This window comes from Mauremys reevesii, linkage group 13, assembly GCF_016161935.1.
Source record: "Mauremys reevesii isolate NIE-2019 linkage group 13, ASM1616193v1, whole genome shotgun sequence".
Lineage (NCBI taxonomy): Eukaryota > Metazoa > Chordata > Testudines > Geoemydidae > Mauremys > Mauremys reevesii.
In genome coordinates, this window is record NC_052635.1 from 1,274,891 (window position 1) to 1,296,484 (window position 21,594).

General features: G+C 43.4%; 1 gene segment (V, D, J or C); it reads left to right on the forward strand.

Moving 5' to 3' along the window:
* Positions 1-13,447: 13,447 nt before the first annotated feature.
* Positions 13,448-14,258, forward strand: LOC120380719. The segment is given in 2 exon segments: positions 13,448-13,645; positions 13,888-14,258. Coding segments are annotated over 2 exon segments (420 nt in total).
* The last annotated feature ends 7,336 nt before the right edge of the window (positions 14,259-21,594 follow it).

The window sequence follows — 21,594 nt, forward strand, 5'->3', positions numbered from 1 at the left end:
CATCTCCCAAGGGCACCCGGTGCTTCTGAATTGCAGCTACGAGACTTCTTTCACTGCTTTCCCCTTCTGGTACGTGCAGTACCCCACTGGGCCCCCCCGGTTCTTCCTGCGGGACACGGGAAGGGAAGACGGGGATATGGGGATAGCGAAAGGGTTCAGCGCTACACACGATGAACAGAAAAAAACCTTCCACCTGGGGAAACGGTCCAGCGAACTGAGCGATTCCGCCACTTATTACTGCGCCGCGAGCGACACAGTGACACGGACCGGCAGGGGAGCTGCGCAAAAACCGCGCCGGGTCTGTGCGGAGCAGCGGGGATGGGGGCTCTGGGGTCTTGGGGCGGCTCGGGGGCAGAAGGGAAGGAAAGTCTGCAAACACTGAACTTGGAACAGAACCCCCGCCCCCTCTCTCGTTAGGTCTCTTCCTTCTTTGCCCTAATCCGGAGTTGCACCATCTCAGGAAAGATGGTGAATGTCATGAATCATCCATTAAAGTAAAATCTGAAAAGACCAGAAAATATCCACCCTCTCCTGAACAACTCCGGTGAAAGGGGACTTCCGCCTGTTCTTGAAGGAAAGTGCCGCTTGTGCAGGGAAAGCCCCTGGTGGGCCGGCCGGTTTGTTTACCTGCCCCGTCCGCAGGTCTGATCACGGCTCCCACTGGCTGCAGTTCGCTGCTCCAGGCCAATGGGAGCTGCTGGAAGCGATGGCCAGTAAGTCCCTCTGTCTGTGCCGCTTCCTGCAGCTGCCAGTGGCCCGGAGCAGCGATCCGCGGCCAGTGGGAGCCACGATCCGATGGGGCAGTTAACAAACTGGCCCGGCCTGCCAGGGTCTTTCCCTACGCAAGCGGTGACCCCAGTTTGAGAATCCCAGTGTTACTGCATAAATACAGGTGGTTACTCTTCCCTTTGTATTGATGACAATTTGTAACAGTATGAAACCTCAGCCGGTGGAAGCCTGTGTGGATCCATTTATCTCAATGAAGCTATGGCTCTTTAGGCCGTTTGGGGATATGGTACATTAAATACCAATCCTTGTGGTGCCTATTTTTGATTATTTCTCACCTATCTGCGTTAATGCAGGGTTTTCTCTGGTTTGTAAATTGAGGTTTAACGTCACAACCCCCCCCCATTTTAAATGAAATGAGGGAATGGGAACAGCTGGTTTAAATGCTTATGGCAGAGTCAAGGGACCTGCAGCAATCCACACTAGCTGAGGATTTAGCCCCTAAAGGTGGCAATTCTGGAAGGGACCCGGGGTCACCTGTGATTATGATAACACGTAGGCGCCCCCTGCTGTGCCAGGCAAATACAGAACAAACACAGGCGGTGTCTTCCCTGACTCCACTTACACTGCAAGTGGAAGCGGAGACAACATGTGGGTGCAGAGAAACAGAGGGAGGAACACAAAGGAAACACAGAAAGGACATTGGGTAACACGACAGGCTGCGGTCTCAGCACAACAGCTGCCTAACCCGGCTCAGCATCACACCAGGCAGGTTTTACAGCTGGCTAGTATGGCTGGGGTGTTGTAAAAGAAACCGTGTTAGCGGCTGAGCAAGTTCCCCCGCGGAAGTGCCGCAAGAGGGCCCTGTTGTACCAGCCCCTCCCCCAAGTGCGGAGCTGTCATTTCACAGCCTGCTGCTTCACATGGTCTCGGATTCCCCGCAATTCCCTCCCCCCCAGCTCTCAGACACCCCGCAGAAGCCAGGGAGCCTAGTTCACGGGCAGTAGCAGGCTGCTGTGTGGTTAGCACCGTAGGCACCCAGCAGAGGAGAGCTGCACCGCAAAGAAAGCGGTGGATCTATATTCTACAGACATCTTTCCCCACTTCTCCTCACGGCTGGGGAAGGCAAGGGAGCAACTTCTTTCTGCAGCTCGGGAACAAGGTTCTAGCTCACCTGATCCCCTGAAGATGTTCCTCACCTGGGTCTCAGTTGTTGCAATATTTTCTACTCTCGGTGAGTAAAATCTCAGGTCTATTGGGCCAGATCCTTAGCTGCTGTGAATTGTCACAACTCCGTGGAAAACAGTGTGGAGTTACAAGAAGATGCGGAGTTAGCCCTAATTTCCTGTTTATAAATCGCCAGTTTATAAATCTTAGCCCCGTCGCCTCAGTTTTTCGAAGCTTGGACGGTAGATAAACATCCCAGGGCTGCTTCTATAGGTTTAATAACTCTCCATTTATGCTCAGTTTGAAGGCTTTTTACTTCTGGTTAAACAGATGTCAACAGCATGAGGGGACATCGAAGGTTTAATAATCATAAGGAAATTTGGGGATAGAATAAGCAATATCCTCAATAAGGTTCAGTTGAGAAGTATATATTAATCGTATTATATTGGAGATATGTTGTGCTGTATTCTATTCTACAAAGGAGACTAAGGGATTTGGTGCCAAGCTGTGATAGAACTGGCTTTTGAGTGCCCAACGCCTTTAAGATCCTCAGAAAATCCCATCCACAGTCAACCATTTTTTTCATTCACAGAACAGACCTATGGAAATTCGGTGACACAAACTGAAGGCACCATTACGGTCTGTGAAGGAAAACCGGTGCTTCTGAATTGCACCTATAAAGCGTCTGGGTCTCCAGTGCCCTTCTGGTACGTGCAGTATCCAAACGAATCCCCTCGCCTCTTGCTGGCAGAGTATGAAGCAACAGACGAGGAGGAGAGAAAGCGCAGGAGAGGCTTTTCTGCTAAACATGAGAGAAACCCAATATCCTTCCATCTAAATAAAAACTCCAGCGAAGTCAGCGACTCTGCTCTCTACTTCTGTGCCTTGGGTGACACAGTAACTGAAACCCACAGGGGAGCTGCACAAAAACCCACTGAGTGGCTGATCTGATAAGTGCTTGTTTGTCAGACGGAAGACCAGCCTCTCAGCTGATGTGTGTCGGTGTCACTTCATTGTCAGGAGTGGGTCAGTCGCCCATTTAAGACACGGCACCTATCAAATCCCTCTCCTTCCACATGAGAGGATTAGGATTGCAACTGGTGATTTGACTTTAGCGGAATGGTTGGCATTGTATTATCTCCCGAAGGGCTACAGCAGCATCAACCAGTGACCAACCAGCTTTCACAAAGCACAATACAGTATTTAGGCCAAAAGCACGACAGAGAAAACCTATAATAAAAACAATAAACTGCCTGCATGGAGAAACTTGATATAGGCTCACCCATCTTCCACATGGAGATCCCTCAGATACCTGCAGTAGGGTTTTGCCTTCTTGGTTAAAGTCGCATGTCAAGTAATGTTTCACAAATGGAAAATTAAAGAGTCACCTAGAACAGGCCATGGAACTTACAATACTCCTGGGGGAATTTTGCACCACTGCGCACGTGCAGAATTTATGTGTCCTGCAGAATTCCTCTCCCTCAAAGAAAATACATTCTGCCCCAGAAGTGCTGCAATTTTGCCTTTTGCTCACCAGAGGCAACTGTAGTGCCAGAAGAGTCAGCAGCATGAACACAGAATTTTTTGGTGCAGAATTCCCCCAGGAGTAAATATAATAACTCAATGCCCAATTCACACATAGGAAGGAGGCATCCCAGCCATACACCCTGCTAGTCCAGATGCAGTTATCTGGCTTCACCATCTAAATGTCAAATTATAGTTGTTGCTCTACATTTACATCAGCCATACCAAGAAGAGGATGGATCAAGTGAGGGCCAACCCTTGAATTAATTCAGGTTGACACTTCACACTGTTTGGGGCCTCTGTTCCACAAGCCTCCTGAAAAGAGGTAAAACCAGACATTGCCCCTTTCCCCAGGGGGACAAAATTTCAAAGGCTAGGGGTGTTGAGACTGGGTATTAATTATTCTGCACCAGAGGAGTAGCGAGCGCCCTCCGTACCCTCCGACCGGAGTGGGCCCTGCAAGGAAGGGGGCCCCTAAAAGTGGCAAAAATTGTTTCTGCATTGTAAGGGGCCCTGGACATATGTTCGGAGGGGGCCACGTTCTTTGTTGCTACGGCCCTGTTCTGCACTGATGCCAGATTTCTCAGGAAACCCGCCTAGTGACCCAGAAACACAAAGAGACACAGAACACTTAAATGAACCAAGTGTCTGTGAAAATCCTAGGAGCCCATGGCCTCTGGCACAGCTCAACAGAAGAGTCTTGGAGGGTTTTGCAGGCTCCAAGATCTCACTTCTAACCCACTTGGTTCCTCCGCGCCCCCCTCCCATCAGAAAAGAAAGAGGAAGTGGTTCTAAATCCTTTTCCATAAGATCAGGCTGGTTTTGCAGATGGGAGAAAAGTTTCTTAGCTGGGTCGCAAACTTTCCTCTCTTCCCACAAGGTAGCGCTCTTTCACCAACTCACGGTTCATGCCGAGGTATCAGACAGCATCTTCCTCAACTGGGCCTCTGATTCCCCTGAAATCGCTCCTCCCCCTTCCTTACAAACACCGTGTCTAAGCCGGGGACCCTACATTAAAGGCAACAGCAGGCTGCTGTGTGGTTACCACCCTAGTGTCATTCAGCAGAGGAGACCAGCTCCAGTAATACAGGAGGTGGGTATATATTAAGGCATCTCCCAGAAGAGCCATTCCTTCCCACCTCCTCTTCACAGCTGGAGAAGGCAAGGAAGAAACTTAATTTCTGGGTGTGTTGGAGCAGGTTCTACCCCACTTCATCCCCTGAAAATGTTCTTCCTCTGGGTCTCGGTTATTGCGATACTTCCCATTCTAGGTGAGTCAGAGTTGAGCAATATTACAGATCTATTTCTCCAGATCCTCAGTGGGTGTAAAGCAGTTTAGCTTAATAGAAAATCACTAGCATTTATAGGCTTTACATCAACTATGCATTTCCTTCCCTACCTCACCATGTTTTATAACTCTTCCCTCTCCTCCTTTACCTGGGAAGTTTGAAAGGGAAAACAAAATATGCTCCTGCAGAGTATAAAACAACCTGTAGTTGAGGGGAGTTTTGTTTTCCAAAGTGGTTGGTTTTTTTTAACTGAAAAAAAATTAATGAATTGTTGATGATTTTTTTTTCAGGATCATAGAATTTTTCACAGGAATGAGACAACCACCCAACCCTCCAAAAACAAACACAAACTACATACAACGCTAAAAACAAACAACCCCTCGCCCCAAATAGGTCTGGCAGTAACCTATTTTACACCCACTATCATCTGTCCCTAAATTTCTGTCAATGGCAGATATTAATGACCGGATGTTTCCTAAGAACTCCAATTTTACTGCATTTGAAGAGGATTTAGGTGCCTAAATCCTTTAGGATCCTTTGCAAATCCTAACCCTAACCATCTTTTATATTTAAGGTGCGAATGGCAATTCTGTCACACAGACCGAAAGCAGCGTGGCTTTATGCGAAGGGGAACCGGTGCTTTTGAATTGTACCTATCAGACCACCGGCTACCCAACTCTCTTCTGGTACGTGCAGTATGGCAGCCAAGCACCCAGGCTATTTCTGAGAGATGGTTCCGCTGACCCGGAGGAAGGTAATAGGAAAGACTTTTCTGCTCATCACAAGGATCGAACCTATCATCTCCGCAAACTTGCCTCCCAAGTGAGCGATTCCGGTGTCTATTACTGCGCCATGAGCCCCACAGAGAGTCATATGCACTCACTGGCAGCACAAAAACCAATTCACAGTGTTTGCCAACAACTCCTCTCAGAAACACAGGCGTTCCCTGGCTGGATCAGACCAGGTTAAAAACAGTCTCCTCGTAATGGAAATGGCCAAAGAATGAAACAAGTGAAAGCACAAAAAACTCTTGAATTGGGATAATCTGGCTCTATGGAATATCTCTCCCTAACTCCTACTGGCTAGAGGGTGGTAAATACCTTAAAGCAGGCAGATTTGTAGCCAACCCAGACGTCTAGAAACCTTTTAAATGTAACCAGGGATATTCTCATTACCGTTAGATAATGAGATAATATTGCCTGGACGGGCACTGATCTGGGGCTCAGGAGACTGAATTCCTGGCTCGGCCACTTGCACAAGTCACCTCACCTCCTTCTGTCTCAGTTCCCACCTCTGTAAAATAGGAATAAAATTACATCCCACTTATGTAAAGCACGTTGAGATCTAAAGATGAAAAGACTATAGAAGAACTAAGCATCACCATCACCGAGATGGGGATATAAAAATTAGAAGAGGAACAAGGACTAGAATAACGTAGAAAACAATAATCCTTTTCGAATTATGCTAAAGTCTTGACACCAATTACATCTTGTAGCAATGAATTCCACAGGCAAACTGATGGCCACGTTATGGTATTTCCATGATATAAGGTAAGTTGTCTTGGCAGAATTCGATTTCTATATATCGTTTAAAATCTCACTGTCATAAACAGACAGTTAAGGGTTAATGCCTCTTTTACCTGTAAAGGGTTAAGAAGTTCCCTAGCCTAGCTGACACCTGACCAGAGGAACCAATGGGGAAACAAGATGTTTCAAGAGAAAGGAGGGAAGTTTTCCTTTGTCTCAGTGTTAGTTTCAGTTTTGTGCCTGAGTGAAAAGACCCAGGAGTCAAACAGGGTAGTGAGTATTAAAGAAGGAATAAATTAGTTTATTTTCTTTTGTGACTTGTCTTGTGCATTAGAGGGATAATCAAACTGGGTCTTCTTTTCTGTAACTAAGGTTTTGCCCAGGGGAACATCCTTGTGTTTTGAATCTGTTTGTCTGTGAGAGTAGCTTGTATGCTAATCTCTCAGAGGTATTTCTTTTACCCTTTTTCTTTAATTAAAAGTCTTCTTTTTAAGAACCTGATTGATTTTTCCTTGCTTTAAGATCCCAGGGGTTTGGATTGGTGTTCACCAGGAGTGGTGGAGGAGTCTCTCAAGATTACCCAGGGAAGACTTACAGTACTTGGGAGGCAGAGATTTTTTGGGGGAAGACAGAGTTTCCCAAATGACTCATAAACAGCTGTTTGAAACGATGTGGGTGGTGGCAGCAGACTGATCTACGCTGGTAGTTAAGCTTAGGGGTTCTCATGCAGGTCCCAACATCTGTACCCTAAAGTTCAGAGTGGAGGTGAAACCTATGACACTGACAATGAACAAATTCTTAAAAGTAAACATTGATATTGTGTGTATATATATTTACAGTTTATTTTTAAGCATTCTTCATTGTCAGCTTAAATTTTCACTGAAAATTTTCAGGAAATTCGTGGGGGATGGGGTGGTCAGACAACTGGTGGGTCAGACAATAATTATTTAATGACAGTAGAGGAGAAGATTCAGAAAGTTAAATCTTTAGAAACATTGAAACACAAAAATTGTGATCACATGCCAAAATATTCACAATAAATATCCTTAAATAAAACTCTAATGAGTTCTCAAGAAGCATCTTTTCTTACTTTTCTTACTTACTTCTTACTCTCTGTACATTTCAACCATCATGGATGGAATAGTTGTCCTGTGCAAAGCTGTATATACTTACAGATAGATTTTTAGCATTTGTGTGCATGTGATGTGAATACCCACTCTTCTCTTTTTGCAAAAGAAGGGTGGGTATTCACTAGCTCTCATGCAAAAAAATGTGTGTCTGTCTATCTAGCTGCCAGATTCTTTGCTGCTTTTACAGAATCAGACTAACACGGCTACCCCTCTGATATTTTTAGTTGGTTTGTGTGCCGGTGGTATCAACATTTACCCATAAAAATCTAATTCTTCCAACTCTGAAGATAACCCTTATAAATGCCTCCCCCATTCTTTGATATATCCTAATATTAAGGGATCAAACTCTCAGCTAGTGCAACTCAGTGCGGCGCCCCGGGAATCAGTGGGGAAGACATCCCCCATCCATTCTCTCTCTCATTTGCTCACTAGGTCGCAGTGTTGCATCCGCAAAAATACATCCTATCAATGGAGCACATTGCATTTCAGCCACTATCCATTTCTGAACCCTGCCTTCTACAGTCCCCACCTCCTCCTGCAGCTCAGAGGCTGTGAGAAAGAATTCAAGGGAAAGTGCTCATAAGAAAGAGACACTTGCATATGCTTGCAGAATGAGCATCTCGAGAGATGCAATATAGGTGCTAAAGGCATCGCCACAAACACAAGAGTTTCACCTTACCCTTGTTTTTTTCTGGTAAAGGAAGAAGTCGCAGCTTCCTTTTTGTGCATAGGATCAGGGGACGGGGATTATTAAAACACCAAATTATTACAATGAAAATGTCTCTTACTTTCTCTCTGCTGATTGTATTTTTTTTTGTTTAAAGTGAGTATGGTTTCATTCCAGGGCATTAACTATTTTGTTTTCATTTTATAATTGGTGGTTCTATTCTCTTTTCTTTTAATCTATTCTAGTCTATTTCTTACACCTGTCAACCTGCCAGTGGCCAAATGGGAAACTCTGAGAGCTGGGAAAGACCAAAGTGGAGGTGTGTGTGTGGGGGGGTCCGAAATAAAATTATTTACTAGGCAAAATGAAAAAAAATAGATGGGATTTCTTTTGAGTAAATGGTTCTTTATTTCTGATTTAAATAAATTTCAACAATAGAAAGAAGCTGGGCACCCTGTTTTTTGAGGGGAAGGTAAGTAATTGTGGAAGTAAACTGAATGAGGTCTTTGCGAATGGGGTACACTTGAAAGGATATTTTGTTATGATAATGTCGTGTTTGGCTGAGATTTTGAAAAGATTTTAAAGCAGTGAGGAGCCCTTTTACGGTTAAATTTGGGCTCCACCTGCCTTAACATATGAAAATTCCAGCCCTAACCAATTTTGCTTTCTTTTGCAGAAAGGACCTGTGCAAACCCAATGAAGGAACCCGAACGCATCATCACGATCCATGAAGGAAAACCAGTACTTCTCCACTGCACTTATAACTCCTCTGTGGTTCAGTCTCTCTTCTGGTAGGAGCGGTATCCCCAAGAAGCCCCTCGCCTGTTGCTGACACAATATGAAGCATCGGACGAGGAAGAGAAGAGACATTGTCATAAACAGACAGTTTAGGGTTAATGCCTCTTTTATCTGTAAAGGGTTAAGAAGTTCACCTAGCCTAGCTGACACCTGACCAGAGGAACCAATGGGGGAACAAGATGTTTCAAAAGGAAGGAGGGAAGTTTCCTTTGTTTAGTCAGTTTCAGCCAGAGTGAAAAAGATCAAGGAACCAGCCTCTTATCAGAGTAGTAAGTTTAGAAAGGAATAAATAGGTTTATATTTATTTTCTTTTGTAACTTGTCTTGGTGCAATTAGGGGAATTATCAAATTGGGTAGTCTTGTGTGTATTAAGGTTTTGCCCAGGGGAACATCCTGTGTCTTCAATCTATTGTCTGTGAGATTAGCTGGTATGCTGTCTCCCAGAGTGTTTTTTCTTTCTTTTACCTTTCTTTTCTTTAATTAAAAACCTTCTTTTTATGAACCTGATTGATTTCTTCCCTGTTTTTGAGATCCAAGGGAAATGAATCTGGACTCACCAGGATTGATGGGGGGAAAAAGGGAGAGGGAAGGAGTAATTCTTCCTTGTTTTTGAGATCCAAGGGAATTGGATCTGGACTCACCAGAGAATTGGTGGAGGAGTTTCTCAAGGCTACCCAGGGAGGGGAAGGTTTTTGGGGGAAAGAGAGTGTTCCAGGTACTCAGAAAATCTGGATGGTGGCAGGAGACCAGATCTAAGCTGGTAATTAAGCTTGGAAGTGTCCATGCAGGTCCCCACAGCTGTACCCTAAAGTTCAGAGTGGGGGTGAGACCTATAACAGACGCAGGCAAAGGTTCTCTGCTAAACTGAAAAAAAACCTCCAAATCCTTCTCCCTGGAGAAAACCTCCAGCGAAGTGAGCGACTCTGCTGCCTATTACTGTGCCATGAGAGACACAGTGAGCAAAGCCACCTGGGGAGCTGTACAAAACCCCCACTGGCTGAGAAACACAAATGACTGAAATAGCCGAGACTTTGGGTGTCCCAGGAGCTTGAAGTGCAATGTTCTGGATCCAGAACTGGACACAGAATGCAGATCCCTATTCTTAAAAACTTTCAATAACCCTGACATGTTCTAATCCCCATTCTTTATTCTAGTCCAGGTGAGGGGTAGGGTAAAAGGTTAGGGGTTAAGAGCTTGGGTTATTGCGTGTATGGCAATGAGTTAGAATTTAGGGTTACATTTATTGTTATTGGTAAGGATTAGGGATTAGGGTTATGGCTATTTAAGGTTATGGTTAAGATTCAGGTTGAAGCTTTAGGACTGAAGCGTGGTTAGAAGCTAGAGGATGGAAATTGGTGTTAGGACTATTTTAGGGTTAGTGTTTTAATTTTGGGTTTGGGATTAGTGCTAAGCAGTTAGTGCTAGCAGTAGGTTAGGGATAGGATTGTGTTTGTAGTTACCCTTTTCTCTTATGGTTACGGTTAGATAAATTGTTGTGGCAGGTTAGGATTTAGGGTTAGAACTAGGATTAGAATTAGGATTGGGTTTCCATTTAGTGTTAGGGTCAGAGTTAATTTTTTTTGTGAGGGTTGGGGACAGGATTAGAGGAAATTAGGATTAGAGTTAGGAGCTGGCGTTAGGGTTAGGTAAGGGTAGTGGTACAGCTAAGGTTAGAGTTAGGTTAGGGTGAGGGTTCTGGCAATTTTTAGGTTAGGTTTAAGGTTAAGGTTTATGTTCTGTTTAGGGTTAGGATTTCAGCATTAAGTTTTGACTCTGGGGGAATTAGAGTAAGGGATTGGGATAAAGATTCAGAGTTAATAGCAGGGATGGGGGATAGATTTAGCGTAAGGATTTTGAGTTAGGATTTAAGATTATAGTTAGGGTTGAGCACTAAAGTTGATCATAGTTTTAAAGGAAACTAGGAAATGCAGGTTCATAGTGGATCAGGCTCCACTTTGTCCAGTATTCTGTCTCCAGAAGTAGCCAGTACAATATGCTTCTGTGGAGGTACAAGGGACCCTTCGCTGAATGGACATGGGGCAACCTGTCCTTAGGAAAAATGTCTTTCTACCTCCCCCCATTCAACATTATTTTATTCCCTGGAGCAGGAAGTTTACTTCCTCAGATAATATTTTAATTAATACCTCAGTTTTTATTTTGAGTAAAACAAAGTGACCCTAAAATCCCCTCTGCACTGGTTAACAGATTAGCACACAGAGGGTCGCTGTTACACCTGTGAGACCTATTCCATTTGTCTGTGATACAAAGAGTCTTTCCTTTCATGACCTCTGCAGTCTTCTCCTGTAACTCTTCTCCTCAAAGTTCGAGGGGTATTGCAGACAGACAAGGGACCAGCATACCGCTAGCACAACTGCTAAGCCTTTACAAAAGCAGAGATATAATCACTTTCAAAGGCATCACATCCAAAGCAAACTTTTGTCTTTGCTCTTCTGTGCATCAGGGAACGAAAAGGACACAGCGGTGGATGTGGAAAAGGACAGATTTTGCAAGATTATTAAACAAATTATTAAAACGGACATGCCATTCTCTCTTTCTCCTTCATGGTTTTGATAATTTTTTGTTCGAGTATAATTTGTTTTAAACTATTTTATTGTTTTCCATTTTATAAGTTATATTTTTGCAGGGATCAAGACAGTCTATTAATTTTTTCTTACCTTTCAATCTTTCAGTGCCTAAATATGAAACTGAAAGCTGAGAGAGATGCAACATGAAGGACATATAACATTATTCACATGAAAAATGAAAAAGAGATGGGATTCCTTCTGTAAATGGTTATTTCTGATGTAAATAATTTAAGAATAAAAGGAATTTTTAAGGATTGGGGAGATAGGTAATTGTAGTAGTAAATTGAATGAGATCTTTGGACATGAGGAATACTTGACAAAATGTTTCATGTTATGTTTGGCTGAGATTTTGGAAAGATTTTAAGGAAGCGAGGACCCGATCTACAGTTCAGTTTGGGACCCCAAATGCCTTAAGATATTATGAAGCCCCTGGAGAGCTGCACGCAATCCCCACTGAGTGAGAAACACAAAGGGCTGAAATAGCTGAGACTTCAGGTGACTCAGAGTGTAATCTCTATTCCTTAATATCTCTCTTTTATTCTTCACCTCCCCCCCTTTTTTTACCCTAGACCTAGGTAGCATTTAGGTTACAATTAGGAGAAAGGGATTAAAGGTTACTATGATTACACGTCTTGCTTAGAATGTAGGTTAAATGTATTTGTATTATTGAGGTTAAGGATTAGGGTTGGGATTAACACTTTGGGTTGGGGCGCAGTCAGGAGCTAGAGGGGTGGAGATTGGAGTTAGACCGATTAAGAGTTAGTATTTAAGATTAGGGTGTAGGATTAGTGTTAGGTTCAGGTTATGTATATAGTTAGCTATGGTTGGGGTAAATAAATCTTAGTGTTACAGTAGGGGTAGAAGTTAGTGTGCTGGTTAGGAGAGGGGTTATGTTTAACTGAGACCGCCGACCAGGGCAATAACCCATTTCCTTCCCTGATGGATCAAGGGATGCACCCCACCCATATACTTATCTGCTACACTGATACTGACCTGGAATTCTTATTCATCCCATGGGTGACGTACCAGAGCCCACTTATCCACTGACACTTTAAAAACCTTGCACCCCAATCTGGGTCTATGCCGGTTATGCTATATGTATGTATGTATGTTTTCAACCTTGCAAACGATATCTGTAACCCCTCATAACCCAAGCCTGACCTCAGATGTACAGTACCTTCCCTCTTAGTTCATGTATATTTCATTTCAAACATTCACTTTAATAAAGTATTAGGGTCAGGGTTAAATTTATAATTAGGGTTAGAAGAAAGTTAAATTTAGGAGTTAGTTTTAGGATTACTGTTTCAAGTTAGGTTAGATTGAATGCTAGGGCTGAGGTTATGTTTATGATTAGGCTTAAGGTCAGGGTTTCTCAAACTGGGGTCGACGCTTGTGTAGGAAAAGCCACTAGCGGGCCGGCTGGTGTGTTTACCTGCCCGGTCCACAGGTCCGGTCGACTGTGGCTCCCACTGGCCACTTATAACTGCTCCATGCCAATGGGAACTGCTGGCTGCGATCGGTGGGAGCCGCGATCGGTGGGACCTGCGAGCAGAGCAGGTAAACAAACCTGCCAGCCCACCAGGGGCTTTCCCTACACAAGTGAGGATCCCCGTTTGAGAAACCCTGCTCTATATTGTCTCATTAGGCACCTTAATACCTATAATAACTGAACACTAAATGACTTGCCCAAAGTGACCCAGAAAATTTGTGGCAGAACCTGGAATCAAAGCCGGACTAATTTGCATCTTTTGGGGGATAATTTTCAAAAATTGCTAACCCTCCCGTAATTCAGACATAAAACAATACCCTCATTTTCACAAATCCTCTGGAGAGAGAAACCAGATAAAATGTCCTATGAGGGACAGAAGATTTTCACAAGAGATGAGCGCATGATTTTCTTGTTGCTTCATTTGACATCCACTAGAGGGCGCTTCAAACCTTTACACCATCCATATTTTACATTATGTTGTGTGTGTAGCAAAGTAACTTGGAACCAGAAGCTAAATGAGTTTTCCTCTTTGTGTAGCGTCGCAAGTCGAGAGGGGGGGACAAAGGTCACGGAGGAAGCAGGTTTCATCTTTAGGACATGAATTATCATTTTCAAAATCACAGGGGAGGAAGAGGAGACATTCTATAACGAGCTGCAGATCTCGTAACAACACCAGGATAACCCGAAGCTGCAACATGCTCCTGTACGTGGCTGTACAGCTCTGGCTTCTACTTCCGCAGCCAGGTGAGACTAAAACCTTTCATTTGAAATGAAGGCATTTACAAAGAAAAAAATAAAGGTCTCTGAACAAAGAAATCATGGGAGAAATTTTGTTTTCCTTTGCAAGAAGAAGTCGAGGTTAGCATCACAAACCAAGTCATCAGTGTGCAGGGAGCAGAGAGAGAGTGAGGGGTCCAAGTCCCACGGAGTTTAAAAGTTCCAGCCACGCATACACAGATGTTTAAAGTCTCTCTTTCCCTCCACAGGTCTTGCACAAAGTGACTCCGTGGACCAGTCTCCTCGAGAAGTGAGAGTCTTAGCGGGGCAAAGTGTCACTTTACACTGTAACTTCACCACCGCTGGCACAAACCCGTATCTGTTTTGGTACCGGCAGTATCCGAACCAGCCTCCCCAGCATATACTGACTAAAGCGAAGTTTGATGCTCTGGATCAGACGCTTGTCCAGGGAAAATTCTCAGCATCTTTGTACATGGCTAATAGGACGGTTCCCTTCAAGATTGAGGCTGTTTCTCACCAGGAGAGCGCTGTGTATTACTGTGCCCTGAGACCCACAGTGGGGGAGAACTGCATCTCCGCTCTACAAAAAGTGAGCAGGGGGCTGTTTATGGCAATATGACAGAATCGTATAAACACAGGGCTGGAAGGGACCTCGAGAGACATCTAGTCCAGCCCCCTGTGATGAGGCAGGACCAAATGTACTTGGATTATCCTGGACAGGTGTTTGTCTAATCTGTTCTTTAAAATAAGCTGTTTTTTACCCCATCTGATAGTCTGTTAATCCTCTCGAACACAATTTAGTTCCTGCATTTTGCCCTACAGTATATTCCTCTATTTATTATTATCAGTGAAGATGCTTTGGATTAAAATAGTTTTTTCGATAAAAAATGTAAACCAGAAAGGACAAGTGTTAGACCGAGGGTAAAAATTTAGTTTAACTTTTAATAATATTTTGTCAGTTCTATAATTTCATATGAAAGATAGATTAAGGAACTCTCTCCCAGTCTTATGCTACGTATCAGATAACAAATTTATCAAAACAAATCTGACCCTCTTAGAGAAGAGGAGAACTCTAGAAATAAACGTGTAACAGATAAACTACAATTTGTCTGTGTTTACAACATCTTATGTGGCAACAAGACGCGTGGTCCTGCGTTCACCCCTCTCCCCCAGGAAATCCAATTCACCTGAGCCCGTTTTAGTACAAGCCAACCCTACTTAAATGAATCCAAACTGGCTGAACTCTTTATCCAGCTGAACCGATCCCAACACAATCCAATCCAACCCAACCCAAAGCAGTGCAACCTAACTCAATTAAATGAAATTCAACCCCAAACCCAACTCAGGGGATTACAGCCCAAACCAACCGAATACAAATCCAGCACCCGGTTCAACTCAATCCATTAAAAAAAAACCCTCAGAGAAACCCAGCCCAGTCAAATCCAACTCAATGCATTTCAGACAAACAAAAGCCCAACTCAAATTAAAATGGAAAATTTTCACAGCAAAACTGAAGTCTTTTCAATTTAATTAATGGCAAAGGTTGCACTATTATTTCCCACTGACACCCATCTCTCCCTCTCTCCCCAATCACAGTTGAAAACAGATCCCATGGTTTGTAACAACCCTAAACGTTTACATCTGGACGGTTGGTGCCCAGTTCAGGAATTCCTTTCTCTGCCTGATCCCACAAAGCTCAAATACTCGGATATTCAGGGAATCCTTTGAAGTCTGTGTGCATTAACCCAGATTTTTCCTGAAATGAGCTCCATGTACGCATTGGGGTGTAATTTATCCTCCAGGGGTCGGGGTGTTTGGCGAGTGATTCAACTTGAATATTTAAATGTTATATTTGTGGAAGTGGGGATTTTCCGAGGCACCAAAGCTATAAGCACAATTCCTATTTGGGAGGGAAAAAATTCAGTGAGACTCTCTCATCACTGTGCACCAGTAAACAAGAAACCTTGAGAAATTGGTCGTAGGGAGGTGGGGTCTGTGATGTTATCTGATTAAAATATGACTATATAGATCATTGTTGCAACCTCTGTTATATATATTATTGTACAAAGGTTGTCAAGTGATGTGTCTATTAAAAGGTTCCGATTTGATGCTTATGATTATGCTATCTGTGTGCATGTGTCATTCTGGTATATGAAGTTATAAGTATTGGCTCTATACTTCGATTTCAAATGTTTGTTCCTGTGGTAACGACCACAAGATAATACCCAGCACATCTTGGAGGGACTATTCAAATGAATTGGTTCATCAAGAAACACTTGGTTGACAATGGACCATGGGAGATGCACATCTACACTGAGTGGACTGTCATGTAAGCGTGCTGTCTGGAGTGTAGGTAATGGCTTCCTGCAATGACTGAGGGAAATTGGGCATGAACATGTAACTTGCCTATGTGATGCCAAACTCCATCTTGTTGCTGTAATTTTCCACAGTAAGAACAATGGGATGCCCTCCATATGGAAAAAGCTATAAAAGGCCTGGAAACACCTCAATTTGGTCTTCAGTCCTGCTTCTTACAGCTGGAGGAACCTTGGTACAAACTGAAGCTCTGAACAAAGGACTGAATGACCCATCCATATTGTGGATGTACTCCAGAGACTTGACTTAAGGCAGCAGTTTATTCCATCACTGCTACAAGCCTGAACCAAGAACTTTGCCATTTTTGTATGTAATTGATTCCTTTAACCAATTTTAACTCTTCTTTCTTTCTTTCTTTCTTTCTTTCTTTCTTTCTTTCTTTCTTTCTTTCTTTCTTTAAATAAACCTTTAAATTTTAGATACTAAAGGACTCTTCATCAGTGTGATTTTTGGGTAAGTTCTAAGTTATATATTGACCTGGGTGTGTGTCTGGTCCTTTGGGATCAGAAGAGCCTTTTATTTGATGAGGTTGGTTGTAAAGAACCACTGATCTCTGAATCCAGTGTTTTTGATGGTGGTGTAAGAACTGGAATGCCTGAGGAAACTGTCTTTATGTTTTCTAGTTAGCCAGTGTGGTGAAACAGAAGTTTATTTTTGTTTCTGGTTTGGTATATTCGTCCTGAATTTGGCATCCTCAATTGTGACCCAGTAAGGCACTGTTAGAGGATCCTAGATTTATCATGTAATTTACTCTATGTACAACCCCAATCACTGTGTTTCCTACTTAATGTAACAGCTTGCAAAGAGAGTCACACTTACAGAAACTCTCCCCTTCCTTTCACCTTCAGGGGCTCTGAATGGAAGAGGGGCCAGAGAGAACCACTCCATAACCCAGCATTCACCCTCAGTGAGGGATGCAGTGCTGGGTCACAGCTCAGACAGACAGACTCCCTGCTCAATATCCCACTGATAAATTACAGTACACACACACACACACACACACACACACACATTGCAGAATTCCTGTAGGGTCTTTTGAAAATGCCACACATCAAAACACATAGATACATGCATTCATAAACTAATGTGATTCAATGGATGCCTTCCTCAGGCTCTTAAATCCGATCCTAATTTTTTAAACTCTTCACAGCAGGGTCTGTCTATTTCAGCGTTGCTGAAGCACCCAGCACAATGGAGCCCTGATGTCAGCTGAGGCCCCTTATCATCATCATCGTCCTCATGCCCCGCACTCATCACAAAACTTAGGCGATTTACACAATTACTTAATGACAGAAGACATTTACACAATTACTTAATGACAGAAGACACCCAAGAGTCAAAAAGTTAAAGTGATGTGACCACTAAAACATGATGTTGACAATTCATATGTCAAATAAAAAGTAAATAGCCTTACATCAAATGCCAATAAATTCTCAAACAGCATTTTTATTAACTGAACTTCACATCTAGGCAAAGATTTATCAAGGGAAGTATATTTAACTGGGGTTGTGTGTGGTGAAATCCACATTTATTGACTTTTATGCTAAAAATCGAATCCTTCCAAGCCTACATATAAGGCATATAGAACACTCATCTCACGGATTTATTTGGCAAAGTTTACGGTTGGCTGCCAGCCTAACGCCAACTCTTCTGACGCCAACTCGTCTGCTTTTTAAACAAGGCTTGGGACTGGCTATGGCAGAGTTACAACCACTAACACTCTTCATAATTTACACTAAGCACGTTTTCAATGGGGAACTCTAGTGAGAATATCTTTTTTTCTTAAGAAGAAATGAAACACTTTCCCTAAAGTCCTGCAACTAAGGAATGGCTTCTAGGAATAAGCCAATATTTGAAATAATCTCTTCTGGAGATAAGAAATACAGATATTAACAGATTTCTAAGGTCAATGGGAAGAATTATGCCCATTCATTTTTACCTCCTGCATAACAAGAGCCAGAGAATTTCTCCCAATGACTCCTGCACCAGACCCATAGTTTATGATTGCCCTAGAGAAACGTGAGATATAAACTCTGTGAAAATAAACGTTCCCCCTCCAGAGAAATATCTGAATGGTTCATGGAGGATAGGTCCATCAATGGCTAGTGGCCAGGATGGTCAGGGATGCAAACCCATACTCTGGGCGTCCCCAAGCCTCTAACTGCCAGATGCTGGGACCGGATGACAGGGGATGGATCACTGGGTGATCGCCCTGTTCTGTTCAGTCCCCGTGAAGAACCTGGCATTGGACACTGTTAGAGAATAGGACACTGGGCTTTATGGACCACTGGTCTGAACCAGTATGGCCGTTTTGTTTTCTTGCTCAAATTTGCCTGTAGGATTTACCATGTCCAAGAGGGGGCGCCTGACTTTCTGGAAATTACATTTCACATTGTCTTTTATATATTTAAGGTGTAATTGAACCAGACACTCCCTGGATAGCATTTCTTTTGTGACTCTCATGTCACGAAGAGGAGAAGGAAGGAAGGGGTGAAGTCAAAGAGAGGGGATTTTTACAGCAGACACATTCTTTTAATATCAGAGAGGTAGCCGTGTTAGTCTGGTTCTGTAAAAGAAGCAAAGAATCCTGTGGCACCTTATAGACTAACAGACGTTTTGCAGCATGAGCTTTCGTGGGTGAATGCCCACTTCCACTCTTGCATCCGATGAAGTGGGCATTCACCCACGAAAGCTCATGCTGCAAAACGTCTGTTAGTCTATAAGGTGCCACAGGATTCTTTGCTATTCTTTTAATACACACAGCAGAAGGAAGAATTATTTAATAATTCCATAAAGAGCCTAGCAAAAAAATAGCAGAATTTGAAGCTGCAAAATGGTCTTTTGCCTTGCTCTACAGATCTGCCTTCTAACTTGTGAAGTCAGGTCAAAGACATGTTAATTTGTATTGAATTTGTTGCATTTCTTAAGAGCTACAGAAGGCCTGTTATAACAAGCTAGGATTTTCAAAGAAGTCTAGGGGAATTAGGCATCCAATTTCCTAACAATCTTTTGAATATCCCACACAAGTTTAAAAAATAATATAGATTCTCTGAACTAAAGAACTTTATGGTTTTATGCTTTCCTTTTGAGGTACTTTGCTTTAAAATGGAAACCAGTTTCTACATGAGATCACTGAAGACTTTTGTGTAAAACTATGAACGCATACATATAGTTTCATTACATTTCTTTATTTTTCTTTTGACAAGACGTTCAAAGTAATTCTGTGTTTCAGTCTTCTGCAGAAATGAAAATATCAGAGCAGCAACCCACTACTTTGCAGTAGCAGCAAAGAATCCTGTGGCACCTTATAGACTAACAGACGTTTTGCAGCATGAGCTTTCGTGGGTGAATACCCACTTCTTCGGATGCAAGTAGTGGAAATTTCCTGGGGCAGGTATATATAAGCAAGCAAGAAGCAAGCTAGAGATAACGAGGTTAGATCAATCAGGGAGGATGAGTCCCTGTTCTAGCACTTGAGGTGTGAAAACCAAGGGAGGGGAAACTGGTTCTGTAATTGGCAAGCCATTCACAGTCTTTGTTTAATCCTGAGCTGATGGTGTCAAATTTGCAGATGAACTGGAGCTCAGCAGTTTCTCTTTGAAGTCTGGTCCTAAAGTTTTTTTGCTGCAGGATGGCCACCTTAAGATCTGCTATTGTGTGTCCAGGGAGGTTGACGTGTTCTCCTACAGGTTTTTGTATATTGCCATTCCTAATGTCTGATTTGTGTCCATTTATCCTTTTCCTTAGAGACTGTCCAGTTTGGCCAATGTACATAGCAGAGGGGCATTGCTGGCATATGATGGCATATATTACATTGGTGGACGTGCAGGTGAATGAACCGGTGATGGTGTGGCTGATCTGGTTAGGTCCTGTGATGGTGTTGCTGATGTAGATATGTGGGCAGAGTTGACATCGAGGTTTGTTGCATGGATTGGTTCCTGAGCTAGAGTTACTATGGTGCGGTGTGCAGTTGATGGTGAGAATATGCTTCAGATTGGCAGGTTGTCTGTGGGCGAGGACTGGCCTGCCACCCAAGGCCTGTGAAAGTGAGGGATCATTGTCCAGGATGGGTTGTATGTGATGGCCAGTGGAGTCCTGTTGGTTTCTTTCTTGGGTTTGTCTTGCAATAGGAGGCTTCTGGGTACATGTCTGCTCTGCTGATCTGTTTCCTTATTTCCTCGTGTGGGTACTGTAGTCTTGAGAATGTTTGGTGGAGATTTACTAGGTGTTGGTCTCTGTCTGCGGGGTTAGAGCAGATACGGTTGTACCTCAGTGCTTGGCTGTAGAGAATGGATCTTGTGGTGTGTCCGGATGGAAGCTGGAGGCATGAAGGTAGGCATAGCGGTCGGTAGGTTTTCGGTATAGGGTGATGTTTGCACCGTGGTGTCTAGGAAGTGGATCTGCTGTGTAGATTGGTCCAGGCTGAGGTTGATGGAGGGGTGGAAGCTGTTGAAATCATGGTGGAATTTTTCCAGAGTCTCCTTCCCATGGGTCCAGATGATGAAGATGTCATCAATGTAGCATAGGTAGAGAAGGGGCGTCAGTGGACGGGAGCTGAGGAAGCGTTGTTCCAGGTCGGCCATAAAAATATTGGCATACTGTGGGGCCATGCGGGTGCCCATAGCGGTGCCACTAATCTGGAGATATATATTGTCATTAAATTTGAAATAGTTGTGTGTGAGGATAAAGGCACAGAGCTCAGCAACCAGCTGTGCTGTGGCATCATCAGGGATACTGTTCCTGACAGCTTGTATTCCATCAGTGTGTGGGATGTTGGTGTAGAGAGCCTCTACATCCATGGTGGCTAGAATGGTGTTTTCTGGAAGGTCACCACCAATGCATTGTAGTTTCCTCAGGAAATCAGTGGTGTCACGGAGATAGCAGGGAGTGCTGGTAACATAGGGTCTGAGTAGAGATACTTTGCAGTGTAATTTCACATCCACTTTCAGCAGCTCAAATCTCTTCTGGTTTCATCAGTATCCGAACCAACCATCCCAGCATATATTGACAGCATAGCAGTCTCCACCTGAGAAGAACATCTTCACTTCTGCAAACTTTTCAGCAGTTTTGTTCATCGCTAATAAGACAGTTATCTTGAAGATCGAGGCTGTGTCTCTGCAAGACAGAGCCATGTATCAGTGTCCTCTGAGACCCACACTGGGGCAGAGTGGCATCTCCGGCGGTACAGGAAGTGATCGAGGTGCTCCCACACACTGAGGGTGTCAAAGACTGTTTTTCTACCTGACCCTTTTTTTATGGCCCGTCTCTGCCAAGTTCAGTTCCTTCTGCTCGTCCCATGTCTGGGAGGATCTCTCCATTTCTATCCCTGTGTAGTGTTATACCCATCATGCTGTGCAAACCAAGCCCGATGCCTTATTATCTCCGTTATATTTATAAAAGCAGCAAAGAGTCCTGTGGCACCTTATAGACTAACAGACGTATTGGAGCATGAGCTTTCGTGGGTGAATACCCACTTCGTCGGATGCGAATTAATATAAGCATGAATTTGTAAACTTTATATAAAATATTTCTTCTCTGTAAAATAAACCAGCTAACAAGCAAAATTTGGAAAATTGTAC